The sequence below is a fragment of the Enoplosus armatus genome, chromosome 13, assembly GCF_043641665.1.
Source record: "Enoplosus armatus isolate fEnoArm2 chromosome 13, fEnoArm2.hap1, whole genome shotgun sequence".
NCBI classification, from domain to species: domain Eukaryota; kingdom Metazoa; phylum Chordata; class Actinopteri; order Centrarchiformes; family Enoplosidae; genus Enoplosus; species Enoplosus armatus.
The window spans coordinates 24,378,215-24,398,060 of NC_092192.1; the positions used below are offsets into that span (position 1 = coordinate 24,378,215).

General features: G+C 42.0%; 1 protein-coding gene across 1 annotated transcript in view; it reads left to right on the forward strand.

Moving 5' to 3' along the window:
- LOC139295539 (kin of IRRE-like protein 3) overlaps positions 1-14,674 on the forward strand; it is a 98,321-nt gene extending 83,647 nt beyond the window's left edge. Inside the window, exons 10-16 of the mRNA XM_070917733.1 lie at positions 1,367-1,467; positions 2,401-2,599; positions 4,945-5,052; positions 5,784-5,852; positions 9,390-9,499; positions 9,612-9,689; positions 14,198-14,674. Coding sequence (XP_070773834.1) covers positions 1,367-1,467; positions 2,401-2,599; positions 4,945-5,052; positions 5,784-5,852; positions 9,390-9,499; positions 9,612-9,689; positions 14,198-14,674 — 1,142 coding nt within the window. The remainder of the gene's footprint in view (positions 1-1,366; positions 1,468-2,400; positions 2,600-4,944; positions 5,053-5,783; positions 5,853-9,389; positions 9,500-9,611; positions 9,690-14,197) is intronic.
- Positions 14,675-19,846: the final 5,172 nt, after the last annotated feature.

Consider the following 19,846-nt stretch of genomic DNA (forward strand, 5'->3'; position numbering starts at 1 on the left):
TGCATGTGTGCGTGTGAGAGGGAAAGAAAGAAAGAAAAGGGGAGAAGAGTGCTGTTTTTTAGTCTCTCCTCTTTGCCTCATTGCCTAATCTCCATCTAAAATAATAAAAAGTCATGTTGTTGTCTTCACATCTGGCTGTTACTTCGTTATCTTGACATGTATTTATCAGGGGTAGAAAGTCCTGGTACTTTCTCTGGGAAGTGTCCCAATGACACCGTTAATATCAAAAATGTGAGAAGTCAGTTTACAGATGGTCTCTCCAAAGAGGGTCTTTTTCAACCCCCACTGGAATTCCTCAAAGTGTAGAATCAGTTCTGCAGGATGTCTGTGAATCTCTGGGGAGACACTCTCCATTGTGGTCACTATAACAGTGTTTCCATCAACATTAGCATGGTAGGCCCTTGAGAACCTCACAAGGTGCAGTCCAAACAAAGACATGGAACCACTTTAGAAATTAATCTGTTAAATGAATTCCAACCATCGTTAAGTTAGTCACTGATCAGTTCATAACCCACCAATTTCATGATGATAACAATTAAGGGGACCCTAACAATCAATATACGACAGTGTAACCTTTCTAGTTTTTCTTTATGCTAGACATACAGTATAATGTCTACAATATGTTCCTTTGCAATGTTCCAGTTTTTGGTAATACTGGAAATTGTTGTATCTGTTAAATGAATTCCAACCATCGTTAAGTTAGTCACTGATCAGTTCATAACCCACCAATTTCATGATGATAACAATTAAGGGGACCCTAACAATCAATATACGACAGTGTAACCTTTCTAGTTTTTCTTTATGCTAGACATACAGTATAATGTCTACAATATGTTCCTTTGCGATGTTCCAGTTTTAGGTAATACTGGAAATTGTTGTATCTGTACTATGTGACACTATGTGCTTCATCAGTCTATCTTTATGTCCATTGTTACTGTCTGTCTTGTCTGGGAATTATTATAATTTTATGATATAAGTTACTTATAATAATAATGTCTATACAATGCATCAATTTGATACTAATTAGTATGATCTATACTGCTGATGTACTGTACAGCCATACAGAAAATCCATATGAACCCTATGAAGAAGACGAAACTCTATCTGAGAATTTAAAAGAAGATAGGTAAATTGACTGTAGGCTGGTTTAACCTGCACTACATCTCTGCATCAACCTCAGTGAAACCAATTAAAAGCAGAAAATAAATAATGTCTCAGAGTTTTTACTGTTAATGGGACCTGACCATGGCTCTACCCTTGGTGCTGGCCCTCTCGAAGCATTTAATGCGTGCCGTCACCAGGAAGATGTATGGCCAGGTTTTTATTGTGATGATTGAGTGTTTCTGCCTCGGCTATGTCTCAACAGGTCCTCCCACTATCTCTAGCACCCAGACCCAGCAGGCACTCTACGGAGAGAAGGGTCAGATCAAGTGTTTCATCCGCAGCACCCCTCCTCCTGACCGCATAGTGAGTCACTTCATCCCTTCTTCCATTCTTCCATTTACTAATTAATTCCCATATTCAAGAGATTTGGCCAATGTGCGGAATGCATCTCAGTCTGAAACTTAACCCTAACGCTAACAAATGGCACAAAACAACAAAACACACATTTTTCATATTCTATAAAAAAATTAATCTGTCAAGATTAACACATACCATGTGTACACATGTTTTTAAGTAGTTGGCCACCAATCTCTCCAGAGCTTTCTCAGCCCACTTGCCCGCTCTGAATTATGGGTATGTTTAAAATTGACCATGAGTTATGGTAAATGATCTCACTTATATAGCGCTTTTCAACCTTCACAGTTCCCAAAGCGCTTTACAGCTAAGGCTCATTCACCCATTCACTCACACACCGATGGCGACCGAGCTGCCATGCAAGGTGCTGGTCTCCATCGGGAGCAACTTAGGGTTCAGTGTCTTGCTCAAATACACTTCGACATGACGGGGGCAGCCGGGGATCGAACCCCCAACCCTCCCGTACTGTGCTAACCACTGCGCCACCATGCCGCCGAGTTTATGTTATCACAACCTTGTAACAACACACATTATGTCTGACAGATGAGGCAGCCAATGCAATAATGGTTAGCAATAATAGTTAGATGTTAATACAGTACTGTTATAATTTGTAGTTTTTTCCCTTTACTTAGTTTTTACATTTTTTGATAATGCCAAGTGATTCTGACTTTTCTAAAAATAGAATTAGTATCATTTTTACAGTTTAACCTCTCTTTAAAGGACTGGGAATTTGGTGGACGACCAAAGCATCAATAATTAGTGTAGTCTGCTACTTGTGAAAAGTTAGATTTCTTCACATTAAGGGATAATTAGGAAACATATGATATAGGTGATTATAGGTTATAGGTGTGCTCCCGCTAATATATGTATGTTGTCCCTCAGGCCTGGTCCTGGAAGGAGACAGTTTTAGAGTCAGGGACGTCTGGACGCTACACCGTGGAGACGGTCAGTACAGAGGAGGGCGTGATCTCCACACTGACCATGAGTAACATCGTCCCCGCTGATTTCCAGACTATCTACAACTGTACGGCATGGAACAGCTTCGGCTCTGACACTGAAATTATACGACTCAAAGAGCAAGGTGAGGACAACAGACAGAAATCTTAATGTAACTTGGTGATTACTGATAATACTGGCACCAATTAAAGCTAATGGTATTAAGTATTTAAAAGTAACTGTATTTTCATCATACTTGTTTGGATTCCCATCAAAACCTTGCATCGGGTAAAGTTTATGTCACAGGCTTCTTGCAGTGTAACTGCAACTGAACAGCAGTACACAAGGCATCATAGCTGTCATGTCAAAAGAAACATGAATAGTCAGTGGCTGATTATTACTCAAAGGCATTATTCTTATTTGCTCCTATCCCACAATAGCTGGTAGGTATCAGTTATCCAAAATGTTTGACGATATTTAATGTATTGAATGTGTATGATGACCACAAATTACTGAATTCAAAACTAAATTTGTTATTCCCTCAATCAACACATATAACTCGACTCAGAGGAGCATTTTCTGATCTGCCAATCAGTGGTTAAGGTTACGTTCAGGCAAATAAAACTTCAATTACTTTGTTGGAGCATTGCTACATTTGGTGCCGCTAACTGTTGATCAGTGGAATAGTGTGAAACCACATGCTCTTTTGTGTGTGGCCACATGCGCATGTACAATACAAACAAACTGGGGACCCACTCATAAAAATATAGCTTTATAGCACTACTACTGTTGCAGAACTACGCAGGGTACCATTAACGATAAAGTTAGAGAAAGTTCACTTTTAATATCAACATATCTATCGTCAGAGACGGGACATGAACTGTTGTCTTCAATGTTGAAGTTACACATCAGTCCATCCACCACAACTTCCTAATTGAGAGCGTAGTGCTCTTTCACCTTTGCTACTGGACCTAAACATATAGCTATACAATATATGTTTGATCGTGTAATATCGTAAATATTGTAAATGAATGCATTTCAGTCAGAGAGAACAGTCATTATTTGTACAACAGCAAGAGACTGCATGTCAGGAAAATGTAAACATATGCTGACCAATGACCAATGCTGCTGTTATTCAGGTGATGACAAATGATTAGTGTGAACTAATTCTTTATATGAGGGCTAACCAAAGTAATTTGAGGATCACAGATCCAACCCCTGTGCTCAACTTGGATGGAGGACAAATTCACTAATTTTCCCAGGCTCCCAGTCCATTTCTGTATTAACTCCAATACAAATAACTAACGTGTAACCCTAACCCTTTAACCCTAACACTTCGCAAGAGCTAGCTTAAAGTTCAGTTCGCACAGATTAAAATGAACTAGTTCACGTTCATTTCTAACCCTAACCCTAAGTCTATTTACCCCCAGCCCCCAATCATTGCCACTGTCTACTTCCCAAACTAAATGAATTACTGTATACTACAGAAGAAGAAGATAGAAGATTATTATCAAGATTACTTTTAAAAGCCAAGAAAAAACAAAGTGAGTTTATGTTTTATCATTTAAACAATGTATCATATTACGCAGAAAGTGAAAAAAGACGTGCAGTTAAGGTATATGGAATACAACTCGATGTGTCGTTTCAAAGTCCTTGCCGATGTGGCTGACATTCGCACTTGTTTCTTCAGACCTGTCAGGCAAAATTTGTATAAAAATGTACATTGGAATATGTACTGATTTGTTCATGAAAGTCTTTCAAATATTCATGTGAATTGGCTTCAGCAGCAGCAGTAGTAGCACTACCCATGTTGGCAAGCTGGTTGCCATAAATTCTCAGGTGCCGTAAGCAGTGTGCTCACATTCATAAGTTGCAAACGGATACGTTCAGTTCACCATTCACCAAAGATATGAGCATGTTCAGTGAACACTCTTTTAGTGCATTCATGCACAACACTGACTCTCAGTGTGATGTTTATTGCCTATTTAATCCAGCCTGATCTGTGTAAAGTCATTCATTATGTTAGGGGTGATCACAAATTCAACTTGTAATCACACATGTATCATCCAGAAATAGTGGCTTAATTTTTATAATTTGATCTTCTTTTCTTTATTTTATTATTGAGACTGAGTTCCAGCAAAGATCTGGATTTGATCTGTAAAGAAGATAATACTATAACTTAATAAGTCCCTCACTTGAATTATGTCTCCTGACCAGCCTGTCAAACCCACTTAAGGACATACAATTTCCTGCTGGAAAGCTTCCAGATATGCTATCATGATATCCATAGAACAATATAGAAGAAACATTTGAACAGAGCCCTGTGTGTTGATGGTAATTGTTCACAGCCTGGAGTTAACACTGGCCTCATGAATAATAAAACAGATTATGTGCTAGTGCGTCAGTGTGTATCTATGTGTGCGTGTGTGCAAGAAACGAAGGAAGAGGCACAACTAAGTCCTTTTGAAATGTCGTGCTGTGTTTGTTCAGAGACTCTGCAACTGGCTGTCATCATTGGCGTAGCAGTGGGAGCCTTCCTTGCCCTCTCCATCCTCCTGGGGACGTTAGGTGCTTTCTGCTGCACCAGATTACAGAGAAGTAAGATCCCACTGAATTAAAGCTTTGGGTCAGACAAAGAGGCGGTGGGGGGTTTTTTCCATTCCTTGCAAGTGGATCCTGCTCATGAGACAACAAAGGAGCTCCAATCTCAGTCCAAAAGTGTCTTGAATGTCCATTGAGTTTTGTTGCATTCTCAGTCACAGAGAAACATATTTTCTTTGGCTCTATGCTACTTTTTGGTCAGCAAGACATTTCATTCAACATTTAACCATTTCTGTCTCTAAGATGAAAATGTAAAAATGTCATGATTCTGTGGTTATTAAAATTCATTGTAGAATCAAGGGTAACACCAACAGGATTGAAAGGAATATTCATGATTGATCCATTTTGTTATACAGTGTAACATAGAGAAGTATCTCCTAGCATTAGCTGATCTGAAACATGTACATTCCTTCAGTTCAGTTGTTGTAACCTTTGATTTGGGTTCATGCACAATTTGGCCTCCAGCTCTGCCTCCACTCCCTCTGAAGGTCGTTAGCGGAACATTTTGATTGTATTGTAAGTGTTTGTTTAAAGATGGAGTTTTATGTTTCTGTTTATATGTGCTTCACTGTGTGAAGGGCAGGATTTCCCACCCCATAATGACTAAATGTCCTGGTAAAGTTTGGTGGCCTATAGCATGTACAGCATTACTGTAACAGAGGAAAAACAATGTTTGTCTTTGATATGATTTCTGTTATCTGCTCTTTTCTTTTTGACACTTTCTACAGAGGATGTCCATCTGGTCATGTCTTCTCTTCCTGTGTCTCTTTCGCGCCAGAGAGATGTGAAAACAGAAAGTAAGGCCTTTAATAAACATTGTTTAAATGATTCCATGATCACAGTATGATGAGCAATGCCTGCTCTCGACAATCAGTGTTGTCGAATCTTTTTGCTGACTGTATAATTCAAATTTTTTTTAATGTTATCCCTGAGTAATGTATCCTCTATACCACCTTCATACCATAGTGTATATCCATGACAAAAAATAAAATTTCATCTTAGAGATAGACTGTTTAGTCTATCTCTGGGTCACAACATTTTTCCAATGTGTAATAAAGAAGAAGCCCCTCCGACAAAAATCTAAATTCCTGCAGGCTCTGCACAGCTTTCTTGACAGAGCAGAGGTGGTAGAAATCAGACTGTGGTGATATCTGTCAGATACACCAACACATTTTGGACAACAACGTGCACACCAGAAATAAAGTGCTTTTTGGATACATGTCAGTGTTCAAATATGAACATTAAAATTATATTTTCACCTGCGACAGTTGGCAATAACATGGAAAAGCATGAAAAAATATGCATATACAGTGCATCCGGAAAGTATTCACAGCGCTTCACTTTTTCCACATTTTGTTATGTTGCAGCCTTATACCAAAATGGATTAAATTCATTTTTTTCCTCAAAATTTTACACACAACACCCCATAATGACAACGTGAAAAAAGTTTTTGAGATTTTTGCAAATTTATTAAAAATAAAAAACCTGAGAAATCACATGTACATAAGTATTCACAGCCTTTGCTCAATACTTTGTTGATGCACCTTTGGCAGCAATTACAGCCTCAAGTCTTTTTGAATATGATGCCACAAGCTTGGCACACCTATCTTTGGGCAGTTTCACCCATTCCTCTTTGCAGCACCTCTCAAGCTCCATCAGGTTGGATGGGAAGCGTCGGTGCACAGCCATTTTCAGATCTCTCCAGAGATGTTCAATCAAGTCTGGGCTCTGGCTGGGCCACTCAAGGACATTCACAGAGTTGTCCTGAAGCCACTCCTTTGATATCTTGGCTGTGTGCTTAGGGTCGTTGTCCTGCTGAAAGATAAACCGTCGCCCCAGTCTGAGGTCAAGAGCGCTCTGGAGCAGGTTTTCATCCAGGATGTCTCTGTACTTTGCTGCATTCATCTTTCCCTCTATCCTGACTAGTCTCCCAGTTCCTGCCGCTGAAAAACATCCCCACAGCATGATGCTGCCACCACCATGCTTCACTGTAGGGATGGTATTGGCCTGGTGATGAGCGGTGCCTGGTTTCCTCCAAACGTGACGCCTGGCATTCACACCAAAGAGTTCAATCTTTGTCTCATCAGACCAGAGAATTTTGTTTCTCATGGTCTGAGAGTCCTTCAGGTGCCTTTTGGCAAACTCCAGGCGGGCTGCTATGTGCCTTTTACTAAGGAGTGGCTTCCGTCTGGCCACTCTACCATACAGGCCTGATTGGTGGATTGCTGCAGAGATGGTTGTCCTTCTGGAAGGTTCTCCTCTCTCCACAGAGGAACTCTGGAGCTCTGACAGAGTGACCATCGGGTTCTTGGTCACCTCCCTGAACCATGTCCTCCCTGACCAGGAAGAGTCCTGGTGGTTCCGAACTTCTTCCACTTACGGATGATGGAGGCCACTGTGCTCATTGGGACCTTCAAAGCAGCAGAAATTTTTCTGTAACCTTCCCCAGATTTGTGCCTCGAGACAATCCTGTCTCGGAGGTCTACAGACAATTCCTTTGACTTCATGCTTGGTTTGTGCTCTGACATGCACTGTCAACTGTGGGACCTTATATAGACAGGTGTGTGCCTTTCCAAATCATGTCCAATCAACTGAATTTACCACAGGTGGACTCCAATTAAGCTGCAGAAACATCTCAAGGATGATCAGTGGAAACAGGATGCACCTGAGCTCAATTTTGAGCTTCATGGCAAAGGCTGTGAATACTTATGTACATGTGATTTCTTAGTTTTTTATTTTTAATAAATTTGCAAAAATTTCAAAAAAACTTTTTTCACATTGTCATTATGGGGTGTTGTGTGTAGAATTTTGAGGAAAAAAATTAATTTAATCCATTTTGGAATAAGGGTGTAACATAACAAAATGTGGAAAAAGTGAAGCGACGTGAATACTTTCCGGATGCACTGTATATGTCCTTGTGTGATGTCAAAGTTATGTGAAGTAAGAATAAATTTGAAACTAGTTTTTCAAGAAGCATTTGCATTTCAATTCACATGTGGTTCATGTAACCTTTATTGTCATTGTTTGACTGTACTGCATACAGCTGAGAGTTCAGCTATAGGATTTATTTTAGACATTCAACATTCCAGCAATATAGCTTCACTGTGTGACTGTGCCTACAGTAAATATAGCGTCATTAGGCGAATATGGAGACACAGAAACGAAGACATTCAGAGGAAAATCTCCAGTTATTTCATTTGTTGAATTAATAATCCTAATGCTTGCTTTTCCTTTGTCTTGTTAAATGTAATTCATGATGCAGCCACAGCAACTACTCTGGGAGGCAAATGTTGGCCTCTATTGCATTGTCAGAACTTATGGTGCCACATAAAAATGCCACTTATGGAGTAAGTGAATACTAATGATAAATAATAATGTATGGGCAGTCTGTTATTATTGTTATTAAACTTTAATAATAATAATTTACCTGATACTTACAACTAATGACCAATATCATCATGGAGTATTTAGCATAGAAAATTTTGAGCACTAGAATACAACTTTTTCCACATAACTGATGATAAATGTTATGTTGTCTGCCATATAGTGTTATCATAGCACACCTGAAGACAGACATTTAGAGAACACTATAACCTAGCAAAAAAATGCTTTACTGCATTGTAAAACACCTGAAACTGTTTAATGGATTGCATGCCTTCAAAGATGAAACAAATAAATGTTCCCTCCAGAGGATGCTGTGTTCCTTCTCTGAAAAGTTAGTTTTCAGCTTTTGTTTCCTGCTAATTTCAGGTGAAGTTTAGTAACTTTGTACCACTTAGCCATGTTGTACCCAGGGACTGCCTGTTGATTAGTTTAATAGCCATGGTACTGAGAGAACATTTGCAATGTGATTAACACCTCTATTAACAAAAACCTTTCGACTTTCAGTGCCAAAAGAAAAGCGGAAGTGCATTAGTGTCAGGATCATTTCACATAAGCCCTTTGTTGTCTCTGTGATCTGAAGTAAACTCATCATTGTGAAAGGCCGGCATTTTATATTCACACTCTTAGGCCAGCTACACATAGCTGCATTATAAGATTGCAGATATTTATCAGTATTGCACCATGAGGTTCAGGGACAAGTGAGTGTTACCAAGATGGGATTTATCCAAGTGCTCAGTAAGTGAGCTTAAGGTCACACTGCAGTAGGCTGAAAAGAGTGTTGTGTAAGCTGCACAGTCTTCATTACCACCGTCGCAGTGAGATCTTAGGAAAACTGCGGCCTTTGAAGCTGCTTTGAGTGCATTAAATGGGGAAACAGTGTGACACAGGACCAATGCATCTATCAGCCTACACCAATCAGCTGCACTGCTCCGTCTCTCCCTCTCCTCCAGATCTCAAAGGAGTGGTTTCAGCAAAAAATGACATTCGAGTGGAGATCGTTCACAAGGATCACAATGCAGCACGGGAGAGCGAGGAGCATACAAGCATTAAACAGATGATGGTGAGTGCTCTGATGTGGCCTTTTGTCGTCAGCTTGTCAAATACTGATATGCATTCTCTAAGGCTTTCTAGTCAACTGTATTCACTATGCACCCTGATTAACCATGATGCAGATTGAACGTGGTGAGTTCCAGCAGGATCCTGTGCTGAAGCAGCTGGAGGTGCTCCAGGAGGAAGAGAAGCACATCAAGGTGGGTGAACACTGAGAATATGTAGGCCGAACGACAACTGCAGGGAATCCATCAGGAAATATGACAACTCAGCTTCAGAAAGCCATTTGCAGAGGCAAAGAGTGGGTGATAGCATCTCGTTCAATAATGAATGGTTGCATTAAGTCTAATGGGAGAAGGTACCCATGCCTTGCAAAGTGACAGCACAACACAGTCATGTTAGACATACAGGGGCGTTCAAATCATAGGAGTCACTTTAGCTGATTGATTTTCACTCTTTTCAAAAGTAATTTATCACAAGCAATTTATTACCAGTGAAGCAGCTCTTAAATAAATATTATCTACGGTATTCCAGAATCGTGCAAGATTCAAAAAGAGGATCAGGACTTTTTTAAACCTATAATTTAGAATACTGCAATAGCACCTCAGTCTTAACAATCCAAATATATATCAGAATCAGAATCAGAATCAGAAACTGTTTATTGCCAAGTAACATACATTACAAGGAATTTGCTGTGGTCTGGAGGTGCTATTGTTTTGATAACAAATAAGTAGAATATAAAAGCTAAAATAACAATAAGAATAAAAATAAAAATAAGATAAGATAAATAACAACAGTGCAGTGACCAGAATAAAGTAAAGTGTCCAGATAAAGTGTCCAGTAGGGGGTGAGTGCGTTAATGTAACGCAGTGGGGACAGGGGTGATGTACGTTAATATAACGTATAGCTTGTGGTAGTGTTCGGGGGGGTGTCAGTGAGAGTTTGTCAGGTTGACTGCAGAGGGGAAGAAACTGTTTTTGTGGCGGGAGGTTTTGGTCCTGATGGACCGCAGCCTCCTGCCAGAGGGGAGGGGGTTGAACAGATGGTGTCCGGGGTGGGAGGGGTCGGCAGCGATCTTCCCTGCTCTCCTCAGGGTCCTGGAGGAGTACAGGTCCTGAAGAGATGGGAGGTTGCAGCCGATCACCCTCTCTGCAGAGCGGATGATACGCTGCAGTCTGCGTCTGTCCTTGGTGGAGGCAGCAGCGTACCAGACGGTGATGGAGGAGGTGAGGATGGACTCTATGATGGCAGTGTAGAAGTGAACCAGCATTGTTTGTGGCAGGTTAAACTTCCTCAGCTGCCTCAGGAAGTACATCCTCTGTTGGGCTTTCTTGATGAGGGAGCTGATGTTCAGCTCCCACCGGAGGTCCTGGCTGATGATGGAGCCCAGGAAACGGAAGGACTCCACAGTGTCCACTGGAGAGTCACACAGGGTGATGGGGGCGGGTGGGGCTGCGCTCTTCCTAAAGTCAACAACCATCTCCACTGTCTTTGAAGCGTTAAGCTCCAGGTTGTTGCTGTTGCACCAGGTCACCAGGTGGTCAATCTCCCACCTGTAGGCAGACTCATCCTCTCCAGAGATGAGTCCGATGAGGGTGGTGTCGTCCGCGAACTTCAGGAGCTTGACGGACTGGTGACTGGAGGTGCAGCTGTTGGTGTACAGGGAGAAGAGTAGAGGAGAAAGAACGCAGCCTTGAGGGGAGCCGGTGCTGATCGTCCGCGAGTCTGAGACGTGTTCCCCCAGCTTCACGTGCTGCTTCCTGTCAGACAGGAAATCTGTGATCCACCTGCAGGTGGGGTCAGGCACGTTGAGCTGGGAGAGCTTGTCCTGAAGAAGAGCCGGGACGATGGTGTTGAAGGCAGAGCTGAAGTCCACAAACAGGATCCTGGCATAGGATCCTGCGGAGTCCAGGTGCTGGAGGATGAAGTGTAGAGCCAGGTTGACGGCGTCGTCTACAGACCTGTTGGCTCTGTAGGCGAACTGCAGGGGGTCCAGCAGAGAGTCTGTGATGGATTTGAGGTGGGACAGGACCAGGCGTTCAAATGATTTCATGACCACAGAGGTCAGGGCGACGGGTCTGTAGTCATTTAATCCTGTGGGCCCTGGTTTTTTGGGGACGGGGATGATGGTGGAGGCCTTGAAGCAGGCTGGCACGTGGCATGTCTCCAGTGAGGTGTTGAAGATATCCGTGAACACTGGAGACAGCTGATCGGCGCAGCGCTTCAGGCAGGATGGGGAGATGGAGTCTGGTCCAGCAGCTTTACGCGGGTTTTGTCTCTTGAAGAGCCTGTTCACATCTCTTTCAAGGACAGACAGAGGTGTCGATGCTGGAGGAGTGGGGGGCGCTGTGGGGGGCAGCTGTGGTGGTAGGAGGTGTGAGAGTTCAGCCCCAGGTGTGATGAGGGGGTTGGGGCTGTTGGGCTGGAGCTGGTGGGTGATGGTGTGGGGGATGGTGTCAGGACTGTCCCATTGTCTTTCAAAGCGACAGTAGAAGTCGTTGAGGCTGTTGGCGAGGCGTCGGTCGTTAGCAGAGTTGGGGGCTCTTGGCTTGTAGTTGGTGATCTGCCTGAGCCCCCTCCACACAGAAGCAGAGTCGTTGGAGGAGAACTGGTCTTGTAGTCTCTCTGAGTACAGTCGTTTAGCTTCCCTCACCGCCTTGCTAAACTTGTACTTGGCTTCCTTAAACTCTGCTCTGTTGCCACTCTTAAACGCCTCTTCCTTTTCCAACCTCAGCTGTCGCAGTCTTGCTGTGAACCAGGGTTTGTCGTTGTTGTAACTCACCCTGGTCCGAGTTGGTACGCAGCAGTCCTCACAGAAGCTGATATATGAAGTCACAGCCTCTGTGTACTCATCCAGACTGTTGGTAGCAGTCCTGAAAACATCCCAGTCAGTACAGTCCAAACACGCCTTCAGGTCCTCTGCAGCTTCACTGGTCCACTTCTTCGAAGTTCTCACAACAGGCTTAGAAAGTTTTAATTTCTGCCTGTATGCAGGAATCAGGTGGACCATGTCGTGGTCGGAGTGTCCCAGTGCAGCGCGGGTGACGGCGTGAAAAGCGTTACTGACTGTGGTGTAACAGTGATCCAGAGTGTTCCCCTCCCTGGTGGGGCATTTAATAAACTGTTTGTATTTGGGGAGTTCATGTCTGAGGTTACCTTTGTTAAAGTCACCGAGGACAATAACTAAGGAGTCCGGGTTGGTCCGCTCCGTTTCCAGTATCTGATCGGCGAGTGCGCGCTGTGCGTCCTGCACGTTGGCCTCCGGTGGAATGTAAACACCGACCAGAATGAATGAAGCGAACTCACGGGGGGAGTAGTAAGGTTTACAGTTTATGAAAAAAGTTTCCAGGGAAGGAGAGCAATGCCGTCGGATCACTGTCACGTCGTTACACCAGCTGCTGTTGATGTAGAAACAGATACCTCCACCCTTTGTTTTGCCGGAGAGGTGTGCGTCGCGGTCCGCTCGGAGAAGCTGGAATCCGTCCAGCTGCAGCGCCGCGTCGGGAGTTCTTTCCCCCAGCCATGTCTCCGTGAAGCACAAAACAGCAGATGAATAAAAGTCCTTGTTTCTCCTCATCAGCAGCTGGAGTTCGTCCATCTTATTCCCCAGTGAGCGCACGTTAGAGAGAAATATTCCGGGTAGCGGTGTGCGTTGTCCTCGCCGGCGAAGACGCACGAGCGCACCGGCACGTTTCCCTCTACGTCGGCGTTGAGCTGCAAAGGTGAGAGCACCTTTGACCAGAATGTCCCATAAAACAGTTAAAGGTGCGAGAAATTCGGGAAACAAATCCACTGGAGATGTTCCCCTGATGTTCATGAGCTCTTCTCTGGTGAAAGAGCTCCGTGAACCAAAACAAAAAACACTGTTTACAAACAAAACAAGGCAAAACAATGCGCTCCAACAGACGAGGCAGCCATCCGCGGCGCCATCTTGCAATATACTTCTACTGCCTCAAAGTAATTTAAAGCTCAGCACAGTCAGATCTTAATCATCACAAAGAAATCCAGTTTATTAGGCCGAGGCCCATCCATGCTTCCATGGAGATTTTTATCCACAGATGAGATATTTGTTTTCCAACACACCTCTCTATGTTCCACCTGCTAATAATGTTCTTCCTAGTTGATTTACTTTTTACATATATATTCTGCCACCATAAAACCAAATTTTTACTGTCGTCCCTCCTTTTCCACATTCAGTTTATGTCAGTGATGGTATTAAAAAAAGAGAGAGAGCAATGACAGACAATGCTGTGCAGTTTTGCAATTAATTTGACAGACAATAAAATGTATTAACAAATCTAGCAATATACACTGCACAAGTGGTGGATACTGCAGAGCATTGATTAACTAAGTGGGTTTTCACAAGTCAGTCACAAGCAGATGACTCACACCTCGAAAGAATGTTACCTGCTATTTCATGTTGCACAAATTAGCCTGTTTATTAATTCCTTGTATTGATCATCCTATTTCCTAATTACTGTTTGAATGTCTACTTTTCCCTTCAGAGTGAAAGTGAGAGATTAGAAAACCTAGAAAAAGTATTTTTGGTGCTGAGTTTTATAGATGCACTGTGTTTCAGAAATAGCTTTCAATAACTGTAGTTGCAAGTAAAGGAAGGCATTGATTCACTAATAAGAGGCAACATAAAAAGGTTTGTTTATTTTCTCACTGCAACTTTTGGAATTTTGCTTTATTTTGCATGTAAAAGGACCCCACCAATGGTTACTACACTGTCAACACCTTCAACGAGCACCACGCCACTCCCACCATGTCCCTGGCCCCCAGCCAGACGCCCGACGCAGTCCGAAGCCCACCTGCTGGAACTATGACTATCGGCAAGCAGCGTGTGCCCACCGGCATGTCCTTCACCAACATCTACAACACACTAGGAGCCGGTCCAAACCGCCTGTACGACTATAGCCAGCGCTTCGTCCTGGGCATGGGCAGCAGCTCCATTGAACTATGCGAGCGAGAGTTTCAGCGTAGCTCACTCAGCGACTCTAGCTCCTTCATCGACACGCAGTGTGACAGCAGCATCAGCAGCTACAGCAAGCAGGACACCTACGTGCAGTTTGACAAGGACAGCAAGACCTCAGCCTCATCCTCTTCCCACTATTCTCAGTCCTCCTCCCAGAACTCAGACCTCACAAGGCCTCTGCAGAAACGCATGCAGACCCACGTCTAACAGCTTGTGGGACCTTGACTGGTGTAACGAGGATGAAAGGGATGTTCCAAAGAGCCATCTTACCTACACAGATGAGATCATTTTTCAGTGCTTCATTGGTATTCCAACAGAGGGACATAACATGGTTTGTAAATGCCAACTTTTGAAGCTATACACTACTAAAGACTTCTTAATCATGAGCCAACTTCAAAAAAAGAATTGACATAAAAGAAAAAAATTTAAAATCTCTGAACGTTGTGAGCTCAGCTGCCCCTCTGTCATTCAGAGCACTGAGGGCATTGTTAAAATAAGAAAATGGCTTTTCTCGTGAGCACCTTATGTGAGCTGGCACAGCAGCAAGCTCTGTACATCAGTTACCAGAACACCTTGGTGACTTTTAATGCTAGTTGCATTAGAAATGGGTTTATCTTTTTGTATCATGTGCTGTACATTGTTTTGGCTCTTTGTTGTTTTTCGGAGAATTATGAGAATTTCTTTTCTAGTGAATGCTTTGCGAAGGATCTTTCCTCATGAACTGATCACAGAATGCATGGAGAAGTGGATGTGCCATCTTGAGCAATACACTCAAAGGCAATTTTCAGATGCTTTTGTTCAGTCACCTGCTGCTTACGGAAGGTATCTTTTTCCTTTTTCCTCCTGAAAGGACCTTATGATGTTTACAAGTGTGGCGCAAGGGTATTGAGATCTGTACTTTTCCCATTTAATGTGAGACACTTGTGTGTGTACTGTATCTCTGGGGGGCACTTTGTAGCTGCCAGAGCAGGTTTCTAATTTCCATATTTGGCTGATATCATGTTGTTTACACTAGAGCTCTGTAAAACCCAGCATTTTGTGTACTGTAATTTGACTACTGAATGACAGTATAGATGAAGTGAAATTCTTGCAGTTTGATATTTCTGATCTTCTGGGGACTTTGATGCCCACTGTTTTAAGTGAGCAAGAATGCTAGAGCTCGAGACAAAATGCTATCATGAAGTCTGACAATTAGACTGCTGCACTCAAGAAGAATGTCTAAAAAAGGATGAGCAAACACATGTACTACCACAATTTTCTGTTTGAGTACTTTTATGAGGAAATTAAAATAAGCCTATCTATGTGAGTGCCTGGGGTGGTTTAATAGGCAATCAGTCAAAGCAGCCACACATTAAAATCATGCTGTAACAAGGATCCAAAGGGCAATCAGCCAATACAAGCATGATACAGCTGAGGAACACAAATAATAAGGTTAAAAATTGTCAGGAAGGGATGTGAATAGAGTGAAGAAAGCACAAAGTGGTACATTGCATCGCAACTCATGTTCTACAAATGAATATAACTGAATAGAATAGCATGGGTTGATGTACTGCCATAACTAAGCACTTACAGATGTATTAGGCTCACTCTTACTGTGTATTAAAATGAATCTCATCACTGTTATGTTTAGCAATGCTACCTTACATTTGGGGATTTCTGTTGTGACCATACATTACTGTACAGAAAGAAAGATGTTGTGTTGTGTGTGTTTTTATTAAAGAAAACTACAATATATGTCAATGCTACTTGATTGGAGGCATTTTTGTTCTCTAACTACAAACACAAACCCACACATTTGTAATGATATCTCTATTTGTTGAAGAAGTAAAGTGGGCCAACTCAGACTAGATCTTGCACTTCAGATGCAGAGAAGAATGAATGTCCTCTACCATCGACTAGTTTGTTCAAACATGTGTGTCAAAATGTACACACATTTTTGTAAAAATAATTCCCAATCACAGTTACTATGTTATATGTTATTAGTAAATTAGTTGATTGACAGAAACTCAATCAACAACATTTTTTATAACTGAAGGGGGTTTCTTTTCTTGTTGGCTGGAGGAAAACCTCAAAAAATGAAAAAAAAAACACTATTAACCTGAGGTGGTAATGGCACAAAATGATAAAGGTCAAAAGAAATAGCTCTTCAGTTTAACCCTGATATTTCTTGAGCCTAAGGTAAGGACCAGCCTGATGACGAGAGATCAGTCAGGCTCTACCAATTGTGCCAAAGGCGGAGTTTTTCACACTCAAACTCTATTCCTTTGTCTAAAATTTTGATATTGCTGTTTGTTTCGCGGCTGGCTTGGTGGCACAGTGGTTAGCACCATCGCACAGAAGGTAGAGCAGGTAAAGCAAGTTGGGGGTTCAATCCTCGGCTCCCCCCCATCATGTCGAAGTGTCAGAAAGTTAATACTTCAGTTGATCACACAATGCAGTATAATAAACTACACTTTGACTCATTTATAATTGCATCCTTAGTAGATCTCTATCTACTAAGGATGCAATTATAAATGAGTCAGTAGATGGCACTGTGGCCATATGGTACACAATGTATTAAACTGAATTAAGAATTAATTTGTCTTATTCGTTGTACAGAAACCGCAAGGGTGAAAGCCTTTGTTTACAATGCAACTCAAACCTTTAGTTTCCACCATCTGGGGACTTATCATTTTTTACCAGACATGCTTTGTGAGTTTTCATCTTGGATCCTGAGGATCAGGAGGTGGAGCTTCCCTGTGTTTCTCTGCCAGCTTCCTGCATGTGAGACCCACAAAGCATGTGAATGCATATACAGTAATACACAGGACATGACAATAAAAGACATTGACATGTAATTCTGCATGGTTGTTTTATCATTGCTGAAATTGCTGTTGTTTAAATTCTGCCTTGTAGTTAGATTATACTGAGCTTGGCTTTCATGTTTCATCGCACATCAACATCTCAAAGAAAATGCCTACAATATCGTGCCTTGAAGGGAATTCTGGGAGGATATACTTAGTTGGCAATAATACTACTACACCTGCATAACTGTTGTTGATTCCCTCAGGATTCCTCAGGGAGAACTAAAGAGTATAATGTCACTAAAATTTTCCTCTAAATGTTCTACACTTCAGTTGTTTGGCACAAAGTCCATGTAACTTTTGGTCATTTTCCTTTCAGAAACGGGTATTAAAAAAAAAAAAGATGGGGTCTGAATTTAGTTTATTGCGGCCATCAAAAATGGAAAATAACAGCTTTCTTGTTTTCATCTTGAAATGGGTAATCTACCTAAGCTGCACCTAAAAGGTGGGATTGGCAAAAGGCACAAAAGGGCTGCTCTCCCGACCTAAGCTCTGTGAGTTTTCTGCTGGGCAGCCTCAACATCTCCTCATGGCCTCCACACCTTTGTAGTTTACTTTTTTTTCACTCATGCACATACTTTAATTTATCCACACCACTGACTCCTTCCATATCTCCACTCCTCATCTTCTTATTAATTAAATACATAAATTTGAAACTTTTGTGTGGTGCCCCTCTTGTTGCAAGCCTGAGCCAAGATTATTGTGACAACATTAAAGATGTAATTGACATCTGGTACATTAGGATTACACCACTGTCTAAAACAAAAGGTAAATGTTGTTTCTTATATACAGTGCTCTTCTACCTTAACAGTTCCCAAAGCGCTTTACAGATCAGGTCACATTCACCCATTCACTCACACATCGATGGGGACCGAGCTGCCATACAAGGCACCCCGATGCTCTCCATCGGGAGCAACTTAAGCAGCAAGCAGGTTCAGTGTCATGCTCAAGGACACTTCGACATGACGGCTCTATCTGCTCTACCTCCTGTGCAGCAGTTGTTGCCAACAACTGACATTAATGTCAATATGCTCTACGCCCGTCCCGTGTTATTGCCTCTCCACAGGCACAAATGACAATCTTCACAATATTAATAATTAATTCACTGACAAAGACCAAGCCAATAAAGATGTGGATTTAGAATAGTTTATTTCACATTATGAAGAAGAAGAAGGAAATGGATAATACTTCTGTGGGATGTGTTCGAGGCACAAGGCACCAAGGGAAATCAACTGATGTCATTCCCTGCTTCCAGCCTTGAGGGAAAGCACCTTGTGGTCCGTGTCCAAATACATTTAAGGCCTTTTGTCCTGCCCTTTGCTCCACAAAGGTAATTTATTCATGCCTGGCTTTGCCAAAATTATTTTGATTGAATTTCTTAATTAATTAATTTCCATTAATAGACATTAATGGTGATAACTGAGGCCCTTCAACTTGCTGCACTTGCACTATCTTCAATTCAATGACAGACGTTTTCTCAGGGCAGTTTTAGAGTAGATCTAGACCGTACCCTTTATTTACAGATGTGTAGATATGTACATTATTTACAGAGACCCAATAGTTCCAACCATGAGCAAGCACTTGGTGACAGTGGCACAGAAAAACTTTTTAACAGGCAGAAACCTTGAACAGAACCAGGCTGTGGTGGGCGGTCATCTGCCTCGGGCAGTTGTGGAGAGAGAGAGAGACAGAGACAGAGAGAGAACATACAGTAGCACAATGCAAGTTCCACATAGAGATGAAAAGTATTCTCTGCCAATCCGATGAGCATACACAAGTAATGACATACAGTACACATGTGGGGTGTTTTTCCTGCCCCCCTTCCTTCCCATGTGAAACTGTATGATGCACCTATTTCTTGTCAAACGATGTGGTTGTTATTAAATAGACAAAATCTTAATGAGCCAGGGCTCCCATAATGATGTGTCTTGAAAACATTGTTGTTACGATAATTGATTCAAGTTTGGTGCTAAAAATATTCCACATGACCTTTAGGTTCTGGGTTTGATAGTGGTGTGACCTTTGCTTTAACCAGATAATCTTGCAGTGATTCTGTGGTCCACAGCAGTTCAGTTCCTCTTCTGAAATTATTGAAATAATTTTTAATCAGTCTGACTAGTATAACTGTTGAAGGAATGTAGTAACAAATGTATGCATGGAAGTCACTCACTTCACTGCGGAGCTGATTTGGGTCAAAAGGTCACTTCGGAGCTGATTTAGGTCAAAAGGTCACTTTGGAACTGATTTGAGTGAAAACTTGAGTTTTCCACCTCATTTGAGTGACAACGTCACTTTGGAGCTGATTTGAGTAAAAAGGTCACTTCCAAGCTGATTTTGGTGAAAACTTGAAGTTTCCACCTCATTTGAGTGAAATCGTCACTTTGGAGCTGATTTGGATGAAAACTTCACTTCGGAGCTGATTTGGGTGAAAACTTCACTTCGGAACTGATTTGAATGAAAACTTCACTTTCAGGCCTCTTTCACTGAAAAGGTGAGTATTCCTCCTGTTTTGAGTGAAACCGTAACTTTGGAGCTG